Source organism: Nestor notabilis, unplaced genomic scaffold (assembly GCF_000696875.1).
Source record: "Nestor notabilis isolate BGI_N333 unplaced genomic scaffold, ASM69687v1 scaffold28302, whole genome shotgun sequence".
NCBI classification, from domain to species: domain Eukaryota; kingdom Metazoa; phylum Chordata; class Aves; order Psittaciformes; family Psittacidae; genus Nestor; species Nestor notabilis.
The window spans coordinates 1-19,059 of record NW_009920119.1 but is presented as its reverse complement, the minus strand read 5'-3'; the positions used below and the strand labels follow the sequence as shown (position 1 = coordinate 19,059).

General features: G+C 38.2%; 1 protein-coding gene across 3 annotated transcripts; it reads right to left on the bottom strand.

The window, feature by feature from the left end:
- Positions 1–1,471: 1,471 nt before the first annotated feature.
- On the bottom strand, positions 1,472–19,059 carry TMEM196 (transmembrane protein 196). 3 transcript variants are annotated; one of them, XM_010010539.1, is made up of 5 exons: positions 18,796–19,029; positions 8,570–8,626; positions 6,533–6,787; positions 4,599–4,672; positions 1,472–2,323 (listed from the first exon to the last, which is right to left on the bottom strand). In XM_010010539.1, the coding sequence occupies exons 1-5, from the start codon at positions 18,952–18,954 to the stop codon at positions 2,317–2,319; spliced, it is 552 nt and encodes a 183-aa protein (XP_010008841.1). In that variant the 5' UTR covers positions 18,955–19,029; the 3' UTR covers positions 1,472–2,316. The 3 variants fall into 3 exon arrangements, with proteins under 3 accessions (XP_010008841.1, XP_010008842.1, XP_010008843.1); XM_010010540.1 differs by lacking the exon at positions 4,599–4,672 and having other exon boundaries at positions 18,790–19,059; XM_010010541.1 differs by lacking the exon at positions 4,599–4,672 and having other exon boundaries at positions 18,808–19,059.

Below are 19,059 nucleotides of genomic sequence, written 5' to 3'. Positions count from 1 at the left end.
AGCAGTCTCCATCACATTTGTTCCTAAGTCTTTTGAATTCCAGGTTTGCATTTTCAAAGGTTTTATTAATGCAGAGACCAGCCAGTTTTCTACAGGGTTGGCAGCAAAAGAAGAATAAGAAAACCCCTAAACAATTGAATCTTTTGTTCTCTGGGGCCCAGATCTCTTCACTCCCTTTCCAGCACCTCCCAAAAAGCATCAGGAGTGATGTGGTTGTATTTCATTATTTAGAGTAAGGGTTTGTACTGATGCAGTTAAGAAGGTAATCTTACAGAACGACCTCCCCTGGTTCTACGTCCAGTGTGGATTTCTTCAACCTGCGTGAAACTGCAGCCCATTTAGACAGTAGTCCTGCTTTGGAGAGGTTGTGTCCAGGGATGCAACAAAAGTGCTCCCACAAGGGGCACAGACTGGGGACAGATATATCCCATATTTCCTGCTGCTAAGGAAGAGGAGCATTTAGCTGAGGAAGCAATGGCACCTGTAAAGAGCCCAAAGCTGGAATGTAGTAGGGAGATAGTCTAAAGGCTGGTAGAACCTGGGAAGGGAAGTGCTTTCCTTGAGCAGAGGTGCCTTAACATCTAATTCTTTTGCTGTGACAGCATCTGTATTCTTTATGAACTTGAACAGTCTCATTAGCAATTTCTAATGTACATAATACATATTATTATTATTGAGAAGACTCAAAAGCCCTTTGAGACAGTAGGTAAGTGAAGAGAAACCTTAGAAGGTGGACCAGTTTTTTACTTACAAGCTTAACCAGCTAACTAATTTGCATGAAGCTTGAAAGACTTAAATCACAGTGAAGATATTTCCTATGTTGTAATTAGATGGGAAACTCACAGACTCAGAAAATCCTAAGATAATTGAATTAAAGATCATTTTATACCATATAGATTTACAAAACAATTTAATGTAATTTCTAGAGGATTTTATGGCATTGCTTAAATAATAATACTTCTATTAAATAATAAGATTCTATTCACAATTGTCTGGGAATGTGGGTATAAATCACCAAATGCTGCTAGTCATCAATAATGCTCACATCTCAAACTCACGTTGAAGTGCTCGGCTTTACAGCACAATCATAGATCCACTATGTAAGATATGAGTGATTTTATTTTAAAGTTTTATATGAGTATTATTCTGTACATGTTCTGTCACAGATTACATGTTCTATTTTTCACGACTATATGAGCCTGTAGGTGTTTCAATAAAGTTTGGGGTCAATTAAAGCTGCTGCCTTAACATACACGCTACTTTAACAGACCCCAAACTATTGTGGGTGTGCAGAATTGCCAGTGTGTTCTGACCTTGACTATGCTTCTTTCTGTTCAGCCTTCACTTTTCTCCTTTCTGAGTTTGTTTCACTCCTTTACGAATATTTCAATGTGTTGTGCAAAACTGCAAGCATGTTCATCTTGGCAAGATTTTTCTAACGAGAAAAAAAAACAGATCTCTCTAAAATCTGTGGTTTAGATTTCATTTTATTTATTATCTTTTATGAACAAATTACGAAATATACTTCATTCACAAATTGGAAATATTTACAATTTCTTTACAACAAGGCATTGTTGAGGTTTTGATTTATGGCATTCTTAGAGCATTCTGTCTTTCAAAACAAAGACATTGGTGGTGTTTTCAGCACACTTCATTTACACTCTGAATGTGAAATGGGAGCCTTTTGGAAGAGTAATTTACACTCTCTTTTGATATGATCTACTGGGAAAACTGAGGCTGGATGCATTTGGGGAGAAGGACTGTGCAGATGTGTTGCTGGTACCATGCCAGATGATCTGAAGCCATCATATTACACCAGATGCTGCTAAGTAGGGAGGAGAAAAAGATTCTCCTGAGCCATCCTTCCTCTGCCCTCTTCTCTTCTCTTTAGAAATCCTGGACAAGGCTAAATGTAGCCCAGTTTGATTTTTTTTCCCCTTGATTTTGAATCTTTTTGAGAAGAAGAGTCTTGAGAAGTCTGTTTCAAATACTACCAGAATTCTGAAAAGTTATTCAGACACAAAAAAAAAAAAAAAAAGAGAGTAGCCAGGAAGTGAATAAATATTGTATATCCTCAAAATGTTTAGGAGACAAATTTTGAACATGTTTCTAAAAGGGAAACGCAACTGTGCTGTTCTGCAGTTGTGACATTGGAGCCATAAAAGCTAAGATAGTTCCATTTTTTCAATTCCTTGGAGTCTATTATTTTCCTGAAGAAAGTTCTAAAACCACTTCTTTCCATGGAACGTTTAAAAATATCTTAATATACACTTCCATTATAAATCAGATGTGGGCCACCATTGCTTAGGTTGTCTGTCATTTCCTGGAACAAGAACAGAAAAGAATGATCAACATTACAATTATTTTATGGTGTTTGAAATTCAATTAGCTGAGGTTGTAATAAAAGTTTAACAAACTCCAAATTTCAGACATTCAGAAAAACTTTACATCTTTTATTTGGCTTCATAAATCTCACTGTAAAAAAAAAGAAATCACATTTCTTCCTACATAAATTAAGTACATTTGAAAGCTGATAAACTCATTGAAACTGAGTGAGTTGGACATTACTCTCAGACCACATATATATAGCATTGATGGCATCCGTGCAAGTTTTGTGGGGTTGTCCTTTGAGAATTTATCAACTCAAGCTTGTGCACTAATCTACAAAGGAAGAAGATGGTAATTAAGTGTTTGTTTCCATTCAAACCTTTTTCTGTGCTGACATGCTACGAACAGATGCCATTTGATGCTATCTGGAATAGACATTTAGGAAATATGTCTAGATCTAAACAGGATCTAAGGGTTTTGAGTTGGGACTGATTTTGATTTTCCCTTAACATGCCAGACTACAGATTTTTAGCAGTTCAGCAATTGCTGCCCAAGTGGCAGATGAGTCATCCCAGAGTAAGCTGCCCTGATCATGAGTCAGAATCCTAAAGCACCTAAATGAAGATTTGTTTGCTGGGAGATGGCTACATTAATTAAGCAGTTCTCTGACCTTGAAGGCTGCTAAGCCACATGTAGATTATGCTCAGAAGTGACTTATTCTGAGAAGTTTTAGGCTTATTTCATATCAAACTGAATTTGGATGGAGAAATGATCTGTTACCTATGTCCAGTGACAGATCACGGAGAATATCCAGCTATGCCAAGAGGAATGGGCACACATAAAAATGCAGTTTGCCTATTGTTTTAAAAGTTCAGGTAGATGAGGTGGTGGTGCCATTGTTGGACTAGTTCTGAAATATTTGCATGAGAACTGGAAGCTCTTCTCTGCATGGAAAGATTAATTTCACCTCTTCTACCTGCTAGCTACAGTTGGAGAAAACGTCAAAGAATAAGGATTTGTTTGCCCTCCTTGTGGAAGTTACTATGAAGAAAGTAAAGCAAGATTCGTAGGGCTAAATAGAAAGAAAGACAGAAAGAATCTGACTCTATAGAATAGTAGCTGAGATTTTTGGTAAAGATGAGAAAATTCTGGGGCCAGATTGTTGTTCCTAGTCTGACTCTTTCTCTCTCTTCTTTTAATACATAATATTTGATTTATAAATAGTTTGGGAGGCAGAGACCAGAACTTAGAATTTAACATAAAGTGGAAGTACTGGTGCTTTCTCCCTCAGGTGCTACCCACTACATTTTAAAGTAGATCACAGGACTTAATTGTTCCCTGCAGTTTTTGAAAGAAAGGATGTCCTATTCGTCTCTATAAAGTAAACTTAGGGCCATCAAACCAAGTAGCCTTGCCAGTTAATACTCCTGTGTCAAGCATGAGTTTCAGACAAAACGAGGTGCATAAAGTTACTGAATTTTGAGCATTTTCTACCACCTAGGTCTCCTTTTGCCAGGAGATGGTGTTGGATTTTTTTTTTAATGGTGCCTTGCAGCATTCTCATATACTGAAGAGAAACAAGGATGCCTAACACTGAACTCTGGATCTCAGTTATGGGGTTATTTGCTTTGAAACAAGGCACTATGTTTTGCTTATTTGTAGCTGCCTAAGCCTTTGTTGCCTTTGTTGGATTTACGCTGAAGATATCAGTCAGCTAGGAAGGGGACCAGCAATACCAAAGCTGTTGAATATTAACTATCATTCAGATAGATACATGTTAATAGTATTGATCTGTCAGAAGGCTACTTGTAAGTGTGTGTATATTTCCTTTTGTCAGCTTCATCACTTGAATCCTTTGCAAACATCAGCTATTTGAATATCATCGTAATTTCAGAAAAGATTGAAAACCATTTATATTCCCCAATATTTCTATTTTCAAAAATAAATGTATTAATAAATTAAAAAATGTTGCTGAATTCAAGAAATGGAGGACCACACAGGTTAGAAGCAGAGTGAGTCAATGGTTGCAACATCCAAATAGGAGCATTTGGATGTCTGTTACTAGGGTGAATATTTTAAATACTCAACTTACTTCCAGACTGCAGCGTTCACCACGTGGAATTATGTCACTACCTGGAAGCACCATTCCTGACTCAGAGTGACATCACAGCATCAGCCAACTTTGATTAGCTGAAACTATGACTTCCTCTTAGAGGTGGCCCTTCCTGAAGTGACATAACAACATGGTAGCTCCCTAGCGTTCAGCGTACCTTGGAGGTAACTCTGGTGTCGGGGGAACCACCGGGCAGCTGGGCAGGTCGGTTATTTCAATACCCCTCAATCTCTAATATAAATATAACAATTATACAATAAATATAGTACAAATAAATGCACATGCAGTACATGCCTACATTACTGTATATCAGTATAAATAGATAAAATAGTCATATATAAAACATTTTAAAGCTATTTTCTACATCAGGGCCTAATTTAATGTAATTTTTTAAGTAGCCTTCATTATTTTCTCAGGGCATGACTTGAGCTAATGTACTCAAACCTGCCAGCAGCAGGCTGTCCACAGGCTGAATGTAGGTCTAAGAAGCCCCAGATCAGACCATCTACACATGCATACTTCAATCTATAACACACTTGCAGGAAGTCCTCCATTGGTGGGGCACATCCCACACTCACTGAGTATGTGCCATAGGGTCGCTCTGCACATGCATCATGGCCCTTCACTCAAGATAAGTGGGCATCTGGCAGTCCTGTTTGCCATGTGTCTAAAAGCTCAGTAGGTTAACAGTCCAGGAAAGGAGGCAGTGAACTGCTGCTATACTTGGTCATCTTCAGCCCAAATTGTTAGGATTGGCAGGTGTTTTTCTTCCCAGGCCACTTCTTTTTTATTTTCCCTTTCTCTTTTTATTTAAAATGGGCTTCATCTTTGTTGAGGAAAGAGCCTCTTTGAAAGGTAAGATCTAACCTACCATCTGCAAGGCAATAGTCATACTTGCCTACATAGCTGATCTTTTCTGCTTCTTTTTAAAATGAAAGGGAGAAATGTATCTCTTCTCTTGATTTTATCACCCTGCTTTATGTTATAGTTTTAGCCTGTACTATTTAACCTTTAAAAACATGTTTCAAACATCTAAGGTGAATTCAGTCTGTATTTGTATTTGGAGTCTCATGTCAGTTAAGAAACCAAAGAATAGTGACAAGTAATTTTTTACTTCATGGACTACTAACTGCTATATCATGTTTTGTCAGAGAATCTGAGAACATTCTACATTCTGAGTGAATTAATCCTCAATCTACTATTCAAAGGTCTCATTAGATACGATACAAACTGTTGAATTTAACTGTAATGCAAACTTGCACTTGGAGGTTTAGTTGGGCAGTCCACTTGACTTTTGTTCCCTTCTCTACTCATTTCTCAAATGAAAGGCACTGGATACAAAGTCCAAATGTAAAGCATAAGGTGTCAATGAACATTTTACTCCTCAAATATTAGACAATCTGTAAATCCAATGAGCTGATTTCAAGAATTCTATTAAATTAATTTTCTGACCCTACTTGCTCAGTTTCAGGAGCTTAAGTTTCAGCACCTAAACATAGACCTAGACACCTTGGTAAGCTTCTCTTTAACAGAGAAAGGCAATAAATGCTCAGTGCTGCTGCAAATCAGACCAGTTTCATTCAGGTATCTAAATATGCCCTTAGGTGCTCAGGTTTAGTCGTCTAGGTTTGTGAACTGTGGCTTTTGTGTTTAAATAACCTACTTTATAAGCTGAGTAGTTAGGAGAGGAAGAAATTGATTAAATTCTGGAAGCATGCAATGATGTGGTTACAGAAAGCATTCTGTGCTTTTTCACAGTGCAACACATGATAATCCATATTAATAAAGCTTCAAATTATTTATGAAGTGCTATATTTAGCAGCTAAGCCCTTGAATAGCTATACAATGGAATTGTGTTGAAAATGGATGTACTTCATTGAAATGGATGTACTGCAAATATACAGTACCTAAAAATAGCTCCATATAATGCAACATAATAAAGCTTACACAGAATGGCAGCATTTCATTTCCCAGAAGCTCTTTCTCATATAAAACTGAAAACTGAGTACATCTCTTGCCCATTGTAAATGTTAACACGTACAGTAGCATTTTAGGAGAAGCGGAACAAGTAAGGGAGGACTCACAACTCACTTTTTCTGCCATTTCATGGGAGTGATGCAATGAATGTTCTCTTTCTGAGAACATTCGCCTTTGTTCATAGCTGGCTAGCCGACAAGTAAGCCATGAAGAAAGGGTGCAACCACCAATTCCAATGCATGCAAGAGACATGGAGGCAAGATGCAAAGAATAGAGAGCAGACGACTTCTTTGTCAGAGCACGAAGAAATTGAAAATTTAAGATTCCTCCAATTAGTCCACAGATGCAACAGGCAGAAAAAAGTATCATCTGTCAGGAAAGACAAGAGAGGTTATGTCATAGTAACATTTTTCAGAGACAGATTCATTCATATGAAAAATGAGACTAACCATAATTCAATGTTTCAACAGCATCATGGTCTGCAAAACACTGCACAGACTCTCATTTTTAACTTTCTGAACTCCCAGGGAATACAATACCTTCTGGTGTACTAGAGTTAAGACTGATGTTGCATGTAAGATAAAGTTGGGTAGAATGAGTTGGTCATGTTAAAAGCTAGTCAATGGAAGGACTAGTAGGACACAAATCTTCTGATTTCTAGCAATTCATCCAAAACTGTAACATGACAGAATGTGTCATAGTTTTCTATTGTGTAGTTTCTCACCACCCCTCAGGAGTGAATGCCTCATGCATTTGCAGTGAATCTCTCTTGCTTTGTGTGCCATCTGATTCTGCTTCCTGTTCAATTCTAATTTGTTCAGTCAGACAGCAGTTTTGAAGCTTTCTATAGCTTTTGTGGGGACTTCAAAAGTGTTCAAGGTGAATGTGCTGGACAAAGAAGCAAGAGAAACAAAGAAATATTACAGAAGGTTAGTGTGGTGACTATCTGTTAGTTTGCTTGTTTGTTTTTAACCTGGCTAAAATGTTTCTGGAAACTTTAGAAGGATGTGAAACAGGCTGCAATTAATGAGATATGTTTAAAGACCTCCTAACACTTTAATCACGAAGATGCCACCCTGGTTCAGGATGTCTTTGAGCCATAAGCGACTTGAGAGCAAAAGGTTTTATTATGGAGACACTGCTAAATTACTGTCTTACTCACTTCCTTTGATACTGCTGGCCTGTCAGATGGGCCTTTGATGTTACTTAATATGGCTTCGTGTATGTATTTATCCACTGTGGTAGGAAAAATTTATGGAGCCTTACAGACCACTTCTGCATATAACTGGGATGAAAATTTTGTCAGGCATGTGGCTGTATGTTGCAGTCCACTGGGAACTGACTATTTTATGAGACCATGAGAACAGTCAGCTTTCAGAAACTGTTTATGGGCCACATGCTTTAAGAAATGAGACTGTCGTAACAGGTTTAGGATAACTCATTGATATTCAAAAATTATTTGAGAGAGATCTTAATGACCTTCAAACTTGTGCTGGTTTTATGTGACTTCCATCTGTATATGGCAGAATAATCAAGCTGGCAGAAAATTACGCCAGATAATATCACTTACAATAGGATCATGTCTTTAACATGAAGTTCTGCTGTGACTTGAGAAGTAATAACACCATTTTGCTGCAGTCAGAAAAATTACTGTACTTCTGATTCTTAGAACAGACAGAAAACATCCACCATCACTTTAAAACTGGCTTATATGTGATTCTGATTGCAAAAATAACTTATTCAGTGAACAGCTATGATATCTAGAATCAAACTTGGACAGCAGCCTCACTGTTGTGGCAGCCCACTGTTGGTTTCTGAAGGACAGAAGATACAATCCTGTGACATTATTGGGGAACTTTTATTGACTTGGCATAAATTTCTATCAAGTGACTTTCCATCCAAGTTTATCCAGACAGGGATAAATAGTGATGCATGGCTTAAATAGGTATGACCTAAATAGGCCATTTCAGAACTGACATATTTTGTTTGATTAACCCAAAGTGCTGATTGCCTTTTTGGACTGCCAAGTTGCAATTTTACAGACTTTATATCAGAAACACTTGGACACAGAAAGCCACCAGTTAGGAGTTCAAGTTAGATAAGTATGCCTTTCAAATACTTAGATATTATATATGCAGCGGAAAAACTTACAACAAGTCCAGATTTTTTTTTGGCACACAATATTCCACATATGCCACAAAGCAGAAACTGCAAAGAAAAAAAGCAAAAACAAAACAACAATTATTTCATCATTTAAGGTCTCAAGTTTAAATCTTGCTGCATTGCTGTAGTGGTGACCACAACAGTAGGCTAGGCAATGGTTACAGTTGTCAGCATTTTTGTCACAAACCGTCTATTTCAGGAAGCTATAACTCAAAAGCTATAAACACATGTATCTGAGAAGAAGAAACTGGAATGAGAAGTCAGACTAATGATGATTACTTGTACAAAAAGAAAAAAACAAAACCTACTTTTATGCTGCTTGGGTTAACAAAACAAAACCAATGTTGCAAGCGAAAGATGACTTTTTACTCTTTTGGGTATTTTAGATAAGTTGAGCAAGGTAGCAGTCAGTGATCCAAATCACCTACTTTCAAGCATAGCTGATGTAGTTAATGTCCTGATCCTACCATCTGAACCTCCAAGGGGTCATACATGCATTGTTGTCCTCAAGACAGTGGAACTCTGGCCAGGAATGCAATTCAGTCAGTTCTGTGGGTGCCGGTGTAAAGTATAAGTGCAGCTACACTGGGTATGCAGGAAAACCTGTATCAGATTCTAGATAGCTCACTTTGCATGAAGATATCTGTACTTTTTCATGTAGTTCCCTTTCACAAGCTGCCATGCTAATTGTTGCACCAAGCTTTAGGCAAAAACTAATTACAAAACCAGAAACATCCCCTACCAGCTGATATTAATAGATGTTTATGCTTTTTAGTGACCTGCATCGAAGACCAATGACGTTCTCTGACGTCACTTTATCCCCCAACAAAAAAAGTTTAATGAGGGAGTCAGAAAGTAGTCCCTGAGGGAGCAGCTGTGATAGGAATTAAAGTAGTTGGATGAAAGCAGTAAAGCCTTCTCCAGGTGTTTGTAATGCTGTCAGAAAATGTCTTCAATACCTCATAAACTTTTTTATTAAGAAATCTGTGCTGTTTATTTTCAGTAAATCTAACCCTATGCCCCTACTAGAACATGATTTTATAGTTTTAAAAATGGATTTTCCCACATCCATTCTGCATGGAGATGGTGTTTCTAGCAAAAGGCTCTGCTTGACCTTGATTTAGGATTAAATCACAGAACAGACCTGACTGTTACATAAAAAAAAAATATAAATTAAGAAGTTTCTATACAGCATTCAGGATCCATGTAATATAGTGCATGTACCTCTCATTTACCCTCCAGAATTTTGCAACTTCAATATCTCAGTTGAAGAGGTGCTTTATTACATAGTTTATCTCCCTCCAACTAAAGTAGTTCATGCATATAGCTAAGAACAAGCCTTACCATACATTTTCACTCTTAGGCCCATTGAATCAGTTGCACACAATGAATATGGTTAAAATTTGTGTATTATTTACTTCTACAGTAAGCATGGGATGTGGACTTCATACCAGTCTGATTTTGGAGAGGGCTGGGTCATGTAGGCCATGATGCTTAATGGCTCCAGACATACCAAAAAGTACAGTTGCTACTACAGCTCACCTGTTGAAATAACAATCAAAAAGCCAATGGGTAGGGCTTCCTCTGCCCCTTTCTGACAGGAAAGGGAGGTTTCAGCTCAGAAATATCACACCTGAATTGTAAGTTTACACTCAAGCTTTCTGTGAGGTTTTGGAGTTTCAGTCCCAGTCCTGTCATTGCAGGTTGATTTCAACTGAAGACGTGCTTCAGATTTTCACATGTAGTGTTTTGTTTTCTCAGCATTAATGCAGAAACCTCAAAAAAGCCTCATGTTGAAGATATCACTATAATTCAGTTCTATTCAGTCAGACTTGATAAAGTGGATTAATAATATAATTTCTCTTTGTAGTGATTGAATAGCATTGAAAGGAGAATTTTGTATAAAGAAAAATTAATGAGTTCTGCAAAGCTTACAGAAAGGATCTGGAAGATACCATCATAGATAGTTTCAACTTGTAATAAGTGTACGTTACCTAGTTTAAAAAGCTGTGGGGTTGATGATTTATCTTCAAAGCTGAAATAATAGGTCACCCATCTTTTCAAGAATGCTCTAATTCTGTTCCTGTTAAAGTCAATGAATTTTGTAACCACCGTTTTCAATTGAAGACGACTTTCTATTTCCATTGTACAGTTTTGCTAGACAGAAGGGAATGCAGGTGGCAAGTTATATTAGCTATGCATATGACCAAAGGAGCAACATGCAAATTACAGATTCATTCAGTATTAGAACCCACCAGTTTTGGCAGTTTTGCTGTTCTTTACTGGTTTTCAAGGACAGGAAATACATCCTTTGTCCTTCCAAACCACCTTTATGTTGTGCCGTATACTTATATATTACCTAAGGTATTTCCCAGTCGAAATCCAAATAGTGAATAAGCTAACCTGCAGGCCATAAGGTACTGGCTTCTCAAAAACAAGGGGTGACTACTGTATTCCATAGTTCCCAAAGTATCTAAAGGACTACCTGAAGTAAAGATCCGGATGCAGGAGTTGAATGTACATTAAGTTTGCCAATGATAGTAAACTAGGATGAGCTGTGGACTCTAAAAAGTAGAGAGGCTTTACAGAGAGATCTGGATAGACTACAGAGCTGGGCAATCACCAACAATATGAAATTTAACTAGAGCACGTACCAGATTCTGCACCTAGGATGAGGTAATCCTGGTTATACATAAATACTGCAGGACAAGAGGCTGGAAACAGCCCCATGGAAAGAGATCTAAGGATCTGGCTTGACGACAAGTTGAAAAGACAGTGGTGTGCCCAGTCAGCCAAAAAGGCCGATAGTGTCCTGTGTATCAAGCACAGCATAGCTAGCTGACTGAGGAATTATCCCACAATATATTGCATTGGTGCTGCCACACCTCAAGTACTGTGTGCAGTTTTGGATGCCTCAGTATAAGAAGGGCATGAAATTATTAGAGTGTGTCCAGAGGACAGTGACCAAGATGGTGAAAGGTCTCAAGGGAAAACTTAGGAGAAAAGGCTGAGGTCACTTGGTTTGTTCAGCTTAGAGAAGGCTGAGGGGTGCCCTCATTGCAGTCTACACCTTCCTCAAGGGGGGCAGCAGAGGGGGAACTGCTGATCTCCTCTCTCTGGTGACCAGTGACAGGACATATGGAAATGGAATGAAGCTGCATCAGGGAAAGTTCAGGTTGGACACTGGGAAAAGGTTCTTCGACTGGGAGGGTGGTTGGTAACTGGAACAGGCTTTCCAGGAAAGGAGTGTCTGGATGATGCTTTTGGTCATATGATTTACTGTTAGGTGGTCCTGCAAGGAGCAGGGAGTTGGACTCAATAGGGACTTATGGGTACCTTTCAACTGGAGAAAATCTATGATTCTGTGATTCTATAATAATATTTTAATGTGTCAGGGCCTGTATGTATACCCTGAATGTATTTTCTCTCTCTGTACATCTGCAATATTTATACATATACATAAGAAATAAGGTGTCCTGTAGTTAAAGAACTCAAGAGAGAACTAACTGAAATTATTCTTTTCTAGAAACAAATGTTTCGCTCCTGGACTTCTGTTTTAATTATTTTTCATTAGAAAAATTGTGGAAAGCTAAAAGGTCCAAAATCTCATAGTTCAGTATTTGCTACCAATTCTCATTGAATCTGGGGTTACTTTTTGCTTTCAAACTTATTCATACGTCCTAAGATACATGATGTTTCATGTAAAGGCTAGCAAAGGAGTCAGGGACTTAATGTATCATCCAACAATAGATATAGGCAGAACCAGTCTTAAGTGATTGGCAAAAAACACAAAGCACAAAAGCTACTTAAAGACCCAGTGGTCTGTGTGTGCTTCAGTTCCCCTTTCAGTAAAGATTTGGTGGGGGACCTAGCAGAGACAGAGTCCCTCTGATGGCACTGGTGTGATTTTAAAGTGATGCATTAGTGTCTGTTTTCCTCTGGAGTCTTTGCCATTCATGCTGCAGCTGTGCCTGTTTATGTTCAATATGCATATTTGAAAATCTCTCTTTTGGTCTGTTGAACTTTGGAATAAAAAACCAAAGACCTCCCAGAAAAGGAGAAGGTTTATTTTGAGCTTGCTTTAATTTACTTTTTATTAAATATGGGCTTGAAACAAAACCTCAGATCAAAATACCCAGAAATTTCAGTAGGGAGGCTGAAATCTCAATTTAGATTAAAGTTTTGTGGTTTGGATCCACCCCTACTTCATATTTTCTGGAACAGAAGACTTGGCCTCTTTCACTTTCTCCTGGAAAAAGGGGTCTTTCTTACTGGTAGTCTGAAAAAAGACTCAGTTTTAGTTATATTTACAGAAAGCCAAAGATTTGTTGGTTTCCATCGTGCAGAAGAAAAGGAACTATTTTTATTTTATATATTGACACTAAGAAACCTTTATTTCTTCTGTTTTGAAGAGGCAAAAGCAATAGTGTGTGTAATTTCCTGGAAAAAATGAAAACAGCCTATAGAAGATCTTTCTGGAAAGAGGCTGAAGAAAATAGTAGAGAAAACCAACTGAATATTCTTGATCCCTAGTCACTGTTCATGATAAAGAAGCCCAAACCATACGCGCTCTGTGGAAAGCCCTTCAGTGTTCTGGGTCATCCATATGTATCTGATGAAATAGAGGAAGGGAAATTATTCCAAATTTGAATAATAGCACAGTGAAAATACAAGCGTATCATGTCTATTCAAATAATCTGCTACGTAGAAGAATAAATCATCAGGACAGAATCAACAGTTTCAGTTCTTTCTACTCTTGTCAGGTTTAGTTTTACACTAAAATAGTATAAACATGTGACTGCCATGAGAATACCCAGGATTTTGAAATTAGTAATGTCTAGAAAGAACCATTCAATTTAATAATCTTGCTACTTTAACTCCATCCAGATGAGAAAAAAGATGAAATCCCTAATGGATGAACAGAGCAGAGGAGGTATCTCTAATTGTAACTCTTCTTCAAGGCAGTATTTTAGAACAAGGATTAAGTTTTCTTAGTGTAGGCATAAAGGGCACAGAATCCATTCCTGAAAACAAAGGCATTAAACTAGATAAAAATGACAACAGGTAAAAAATTTGAGCCTAGTTAGCAGGTTTTCCTGTTACCTCCACAGAGAAACACAATCTTTGCAAAAGAAGGGTGAAAACTTCTAAAGATATTGTCCCCTGCAAGGGGTTGTGGGGATAAGAATGTCCAGCTGGCTGCAATTCATCCAGGCCCAGAACCAGAAGCAACAGCATTGCCACAACTTGACCCTGCGTCCCACCAAATCTGTCATGCTGAGGGGGGGTCTCTGCTATTTGAAGTGAGACACAGTGTTAAAACTTGCCTAATCTGAGCTAATACCTTGACCTGGCAGTGTGCTGTTTGGTCATATCAGCTCAGGTGGTGCTATAGTTCCCACTGATTCAAGCCATATTCAGGCAGTTTAAATTCCATCCGAGCCTCTGTGATTAGTGTTTCCATTCATCTGGTTCTAGGCCTGCAGAGGTGCTTTAAAAATGGAAAATAATTTTTAGAAATGCTGAAGGACATTTTTAAGTGGGTCTCTGAGCCTGGAAATCTTTGAATCAGTGATTCAAAAACTCTTTGGTCATCTGGAAAAATAATCAAATTCTCAGCACAAAATAATGATATTTATTTACTTGTTTAGGACCTGTCAGAATAACAAACAGTAAATAATGCTTTTTTGTTGTTTTTTTTTTTTTTTATAAAACATTTAGAGCATGACATTTTTTGTCTCAAAAAGTAATAAAGATTATTCCTTGAAGGTGAACTAAAGTCTTACCTCAGAAAAATATTTAAGTATATGCTTAAGTCAGTCTACATTCAACAGATCCTCCTAAATACAACCCAGGAATTACAAGTACCCTTGGACTGACTGTCTTCCAGATTGGTTTATGTTTCTGGAGTGTCTGAATGATAAAGAAAACATATTGAAAGACTACTCAGCTGGAGTGAATTGTCCTGGTTCCGTGCAAAGGGAGAAGATTCCATGCTAATTACATCCTTCCTCACCTATAGGTACAGAAATCTCTCTAGGTTCCACTGAGCTCACCGGCAGTGCTGCAATTGATTTCATTAGGAGCAGGAGCCAGGCAGAAATATGGTCAGTTTGATGAAAATGCAATGCATATGTCAAATTAAAGTAGGATCACATCTGCATTTTGTCTGCATCCTAAACAATAAAGTGAATTTTTTAGTGTTCATTGGGGAGGGGGGGGAGGGTATGCATTGAGGGGGGGGGGGGGGGGGGGGAGAAAAAGAAATAATTTGACTGCTCTTTCCAAAGGAAACTTGGCAGCAGTAAAACTAAATGTAAAATTTAATGTTTTAAAATTTTAGGCCACCAACATTGATTTAACAATCTAAAATGATGTTCTTGCTCTGGGAGAGTTCCATACTGACTGACACTTTTTCTTTTCCTTCAAATCTTGGGTAAAAAAAAAAAAAGTCATCAAGTATTTCAAGTGCCAACTTGGAGCAAATTTCTGTAGCCAAACTATAAATGCAGATTTTTAGCGGGCAGGCAGACTTCCACTGTGCTAAAATCACAAATCATGGAAACAATATCTCTGCCCCTACAGCCAGCCAGACTGACTGACCAACATCCAGAGAATGCAGATCTCTCAAATACCTATAGATATTTGTCTTTATTCTTGAGGGATATAGCCATAAGTCAATCATCAGGTATCTCTCTTGCATATGAAGATAGATGGCATATTTGACTAAAGACATGGCTTTTGTGTCTCTCTCTCTCTGTAAAAGAGTATAATTTCTAGCAATAATTTATTCACCACTGCAGAATAAATAAGAATTAGAGCCATATGCATATGTATGAATATACAGTCACTCATAGTGATAGTGATGCAACCATTATGTATGTTTGCTATGTCATATAATTGAATTGGAATGGTGGCTTGCAGAATTATGCCTAAATTTTGGGGAAAAAGATATCTGGGAGACACAGTACAGCCTGCGGAGTATACCAATGCAATCATAACAAACAGAAAGAAAAATAAGAAATCAAAGACACATTTACCTTACATTACATGGGATCACATTTTTGGTTTATTTGGGATTTTTGTTGTTTTGTTAGGGGTTTGTTTTTTTTGTGTTTTTTTTTTTTTTGTTTTTTGTTGGTTTGTTTGCTTTCAATTTAGCAGTTATGGCCTATTTTAAAAAGAACAGATTGGATATAATGTAAAATAAATCGGATAGTTTAATCCAGGTGATTTGAGAAGGCAGTCATATCTTCAGTTGTTTTCTTTTGGCTACTTTTAAACAAGTCTTGCTGTCTTGATCCACCTCAACTCCAATGAGAACAACAAATTTAGAAACTGCTTTCCCATTTCCACACATTTTAATATAGACATTGTCTAGGCTTTCCATTTCTTCATTCTTGTCTATTCTACTTTCCCTGGCTTGCTTATACATAACACAGGGCATACAATGATCAGAGCAGTTGAGCCCATGCTTAACATCACTTGTATCTCTAATCCTACGAGTGGGATTCACATGCTTAAAGTTAGGTACATTAGTAAATTATCTGGCTGAATGGAGACAGTGAACAATAAGAACAATTCTTTTAAGGAGAGAGCTAATGTGCATTGAATGTAAAGCATCATGGGGAGGCACATACAGGAGATAGATAGAATGTGCATGATTTTAAGATGCCCAGATTTTAGGAGTTCAGGTTAAGGTTTCCATGGAGATGCTGTCTTCATGTACTTCCTTATGAACTTGGGTCTCTGATGAGTTACACACACATAAAAGGATAGAACAGGGTCAAAAGTTTTCAGTATATTTCCAGGTAAATTACAACAGGACATACGACACTGTTCAACTCAAATCCAGTGTTTTGCATCCTAACATGTCAAAGTATGATTTATTCCTTTAAAGTCTCTTTCTTTTCCTTAATGTTCACTTCTCAAAGGAAAACCTTGATTCAAGAGTGTGAATTGGAAAAAAAACCCCACCATATTTCATGCAAGACATATTCTTTAATGAAGGCAACATGAGCTCAGTGCAAGATCCAGTGAGCAGAAAGGTGGCTTATGCCATTTCTGCAGCAGGACAATTCTGAGGATTGTGCAAGCAAACCTTTCTTCAGTTGTTTTAATTTGGACCTGGTTAACCATGGCCCTAAGCATCCCTGGAATGGTCAATCTCTATCCCCATTCTTGTCCTGTCTCACCTGCTAGTCCTCTAGTCATAAGAACACATCCTAACAGGAAATCTGAACTGCTGGAGTGGTACAAAGAGGGTGCCATAATGGTGAGAATTTAGACCATAGATCTTTAGTTCAAGCCGAAGTAAGTAGGCCTTAATAACCATGTCACCCCATTCTGCATACTATTGTGATTTCTCATTTCCTCTACTACATGAGGTATAAACTGTTTTCTTCCACTTTATAGTTTCTTTGTGGCCTCTCTCTGCCTACCCAACCTGCAGTTGTTTGCTCAGTTCATAGCAGCTGATGCCTGCCTTTTCTGGCTCTGGTTGTCAGCATCCTTCACCCACTTGTTATATTTTCAAACAAGTCCCTTTGTGTTCCCTTTCATGCCTCTGCCCTCACATATGGGAAGAATTTCCTAGAAACATATGCAAAATCAATTAATTTTCCTCTGTTGTATTCCTCTAAAACTCTGCCTACAAACAGCTTGAAATCAGCCAGACTGCTCGTGTGTTGATGCAACCACCTGTTATACCAATCAATTTTGGTTTGTAATTTCTTTATACTCCCTTACATCCTTTAGCCTATATCTGTCTCTTACTTTGATACTAAGGTCCTCAGAGCCAACGCCTAATGTAATAGGATCTTAATCTATGGCTAATACAAGCTCTGGGGTAATAGAAATCATAAAAATGAATGAGGCAGTTGTGAAGGAAATGTGCATCGTCATGAAATGGTATCAGCTGTGGTAGTGTCACAAAATACAACCACTGCCTAAAATAATGATACCACTGACTGGTCAAAACTCTTTGACTTTGGTGAAACCCAGGATATTGCCCTCGGTCATTAAATCTTCGGATTGACACATGTTTTTTAGTAATTTTTTTTCTTCATTAGCAATAATCAGAAACCTCCGTCTTTGAAGTGATTTTGATAATACCATTACCTGTTGACCACTGTCTTGTCTTATCTGGTCTTCATTCTCATTTTTCAAATACCTGTTCTGCAGTGCAGAATTATGTGTATGCTTATATACTGCCAAAAATATTTATGACCGTTGTCAATAATTAATAATTATTTACTATCAGAATATTACATGAAGCACTTTGTCAGAATGAATCTATAAATTACAGGAGGTTATGCTGATGAATAACCAAGAATGTTTTGCATTTATCGTCTTATCTCAAGCAAACAATCCTTTTAGAAATACTGCTGTACAATCCAAGCTGGCCAAAACCAGCTTTGGAGTTAAAAAAATGCCCACTCATGTTTAGGCTGAATATTCAATATTTCCTACTCTTTGTTTCATAAATATAAATAACCATTTGGAGGAACATTGTTCCTAGAAATATGCATCTCTCAAACTGAAAAAATAAGAAACATTTTTGAGAAGTGAGAAATGCTCTGTGAAACGAACATGCTGCTTCTATTAACCCATTATTGGTGTTTCATTTTTTTGTTCGTTTTACAAGAAGCTCACAATGCCCAGATAATGAGAACATATCTTGCCTTTTCCTTCCTATTTCCTCTTTCTCTTTTTCCTCCAAAAGCTCAGAACTCAGCTGATGTACCCCTGACATTATTTTAAAACACCTTTCAACAGTCTCATCATAAAGGACAGGGCCGTTCTTTTTTTTAAAAGCCAAACTCACAGTCAATTTGAAGATTGTAAGCTATGGCCCATGTTCCACTCAAGACATCGCGCTTTCCCAGGTGTGAGAATGGGTTCATGGAAAGTTCAATTGTTCACAGCAAAATCGAAAAATGAAAAAAAGCAAGAAAGAAGAGCTCTCTCCCCACCCCCCAACACACACATACATCTCTCCCCCCGCGCCTTTCCCCTTGTCCCAGGACTATGCGGACTGTACCTCATGCACCTCGGAAATGGACCCGGCGAGGCTCCCGGCACAGCATGCATACGCGAGAGGGAAGGGGAGGAAAGGGAAGGGAAAGGAAGGGAAGGAAGGGGGATGCCTTCGCACGGTCTGATCACCACCATAAAGAGTTAAAGAGAGAGTGAAATGGCTAACGTACACACACCCCGCTCCATACCGGAGAAGAGTCTCCCAGCTGAGGTTTATGCTCTGTGAGGACCAGGCTGAAACTGACCGCCCCCACGGCCGCGCTGGACACCCCTAACCCTATCTCCAGCACGGAGAGCACCAGGAGGCTCCCGATGATCTGGCTGCTGGTGCACATCCTCCCTTGGTCATCCTTCCTTCCCGATCAGCCGGGAAAACCGCGCATCCTCCTCCTCCGGCGCTCCCGTGGCCCTAAGTCGCCCCCAAACTTTTCTTCCTTCGC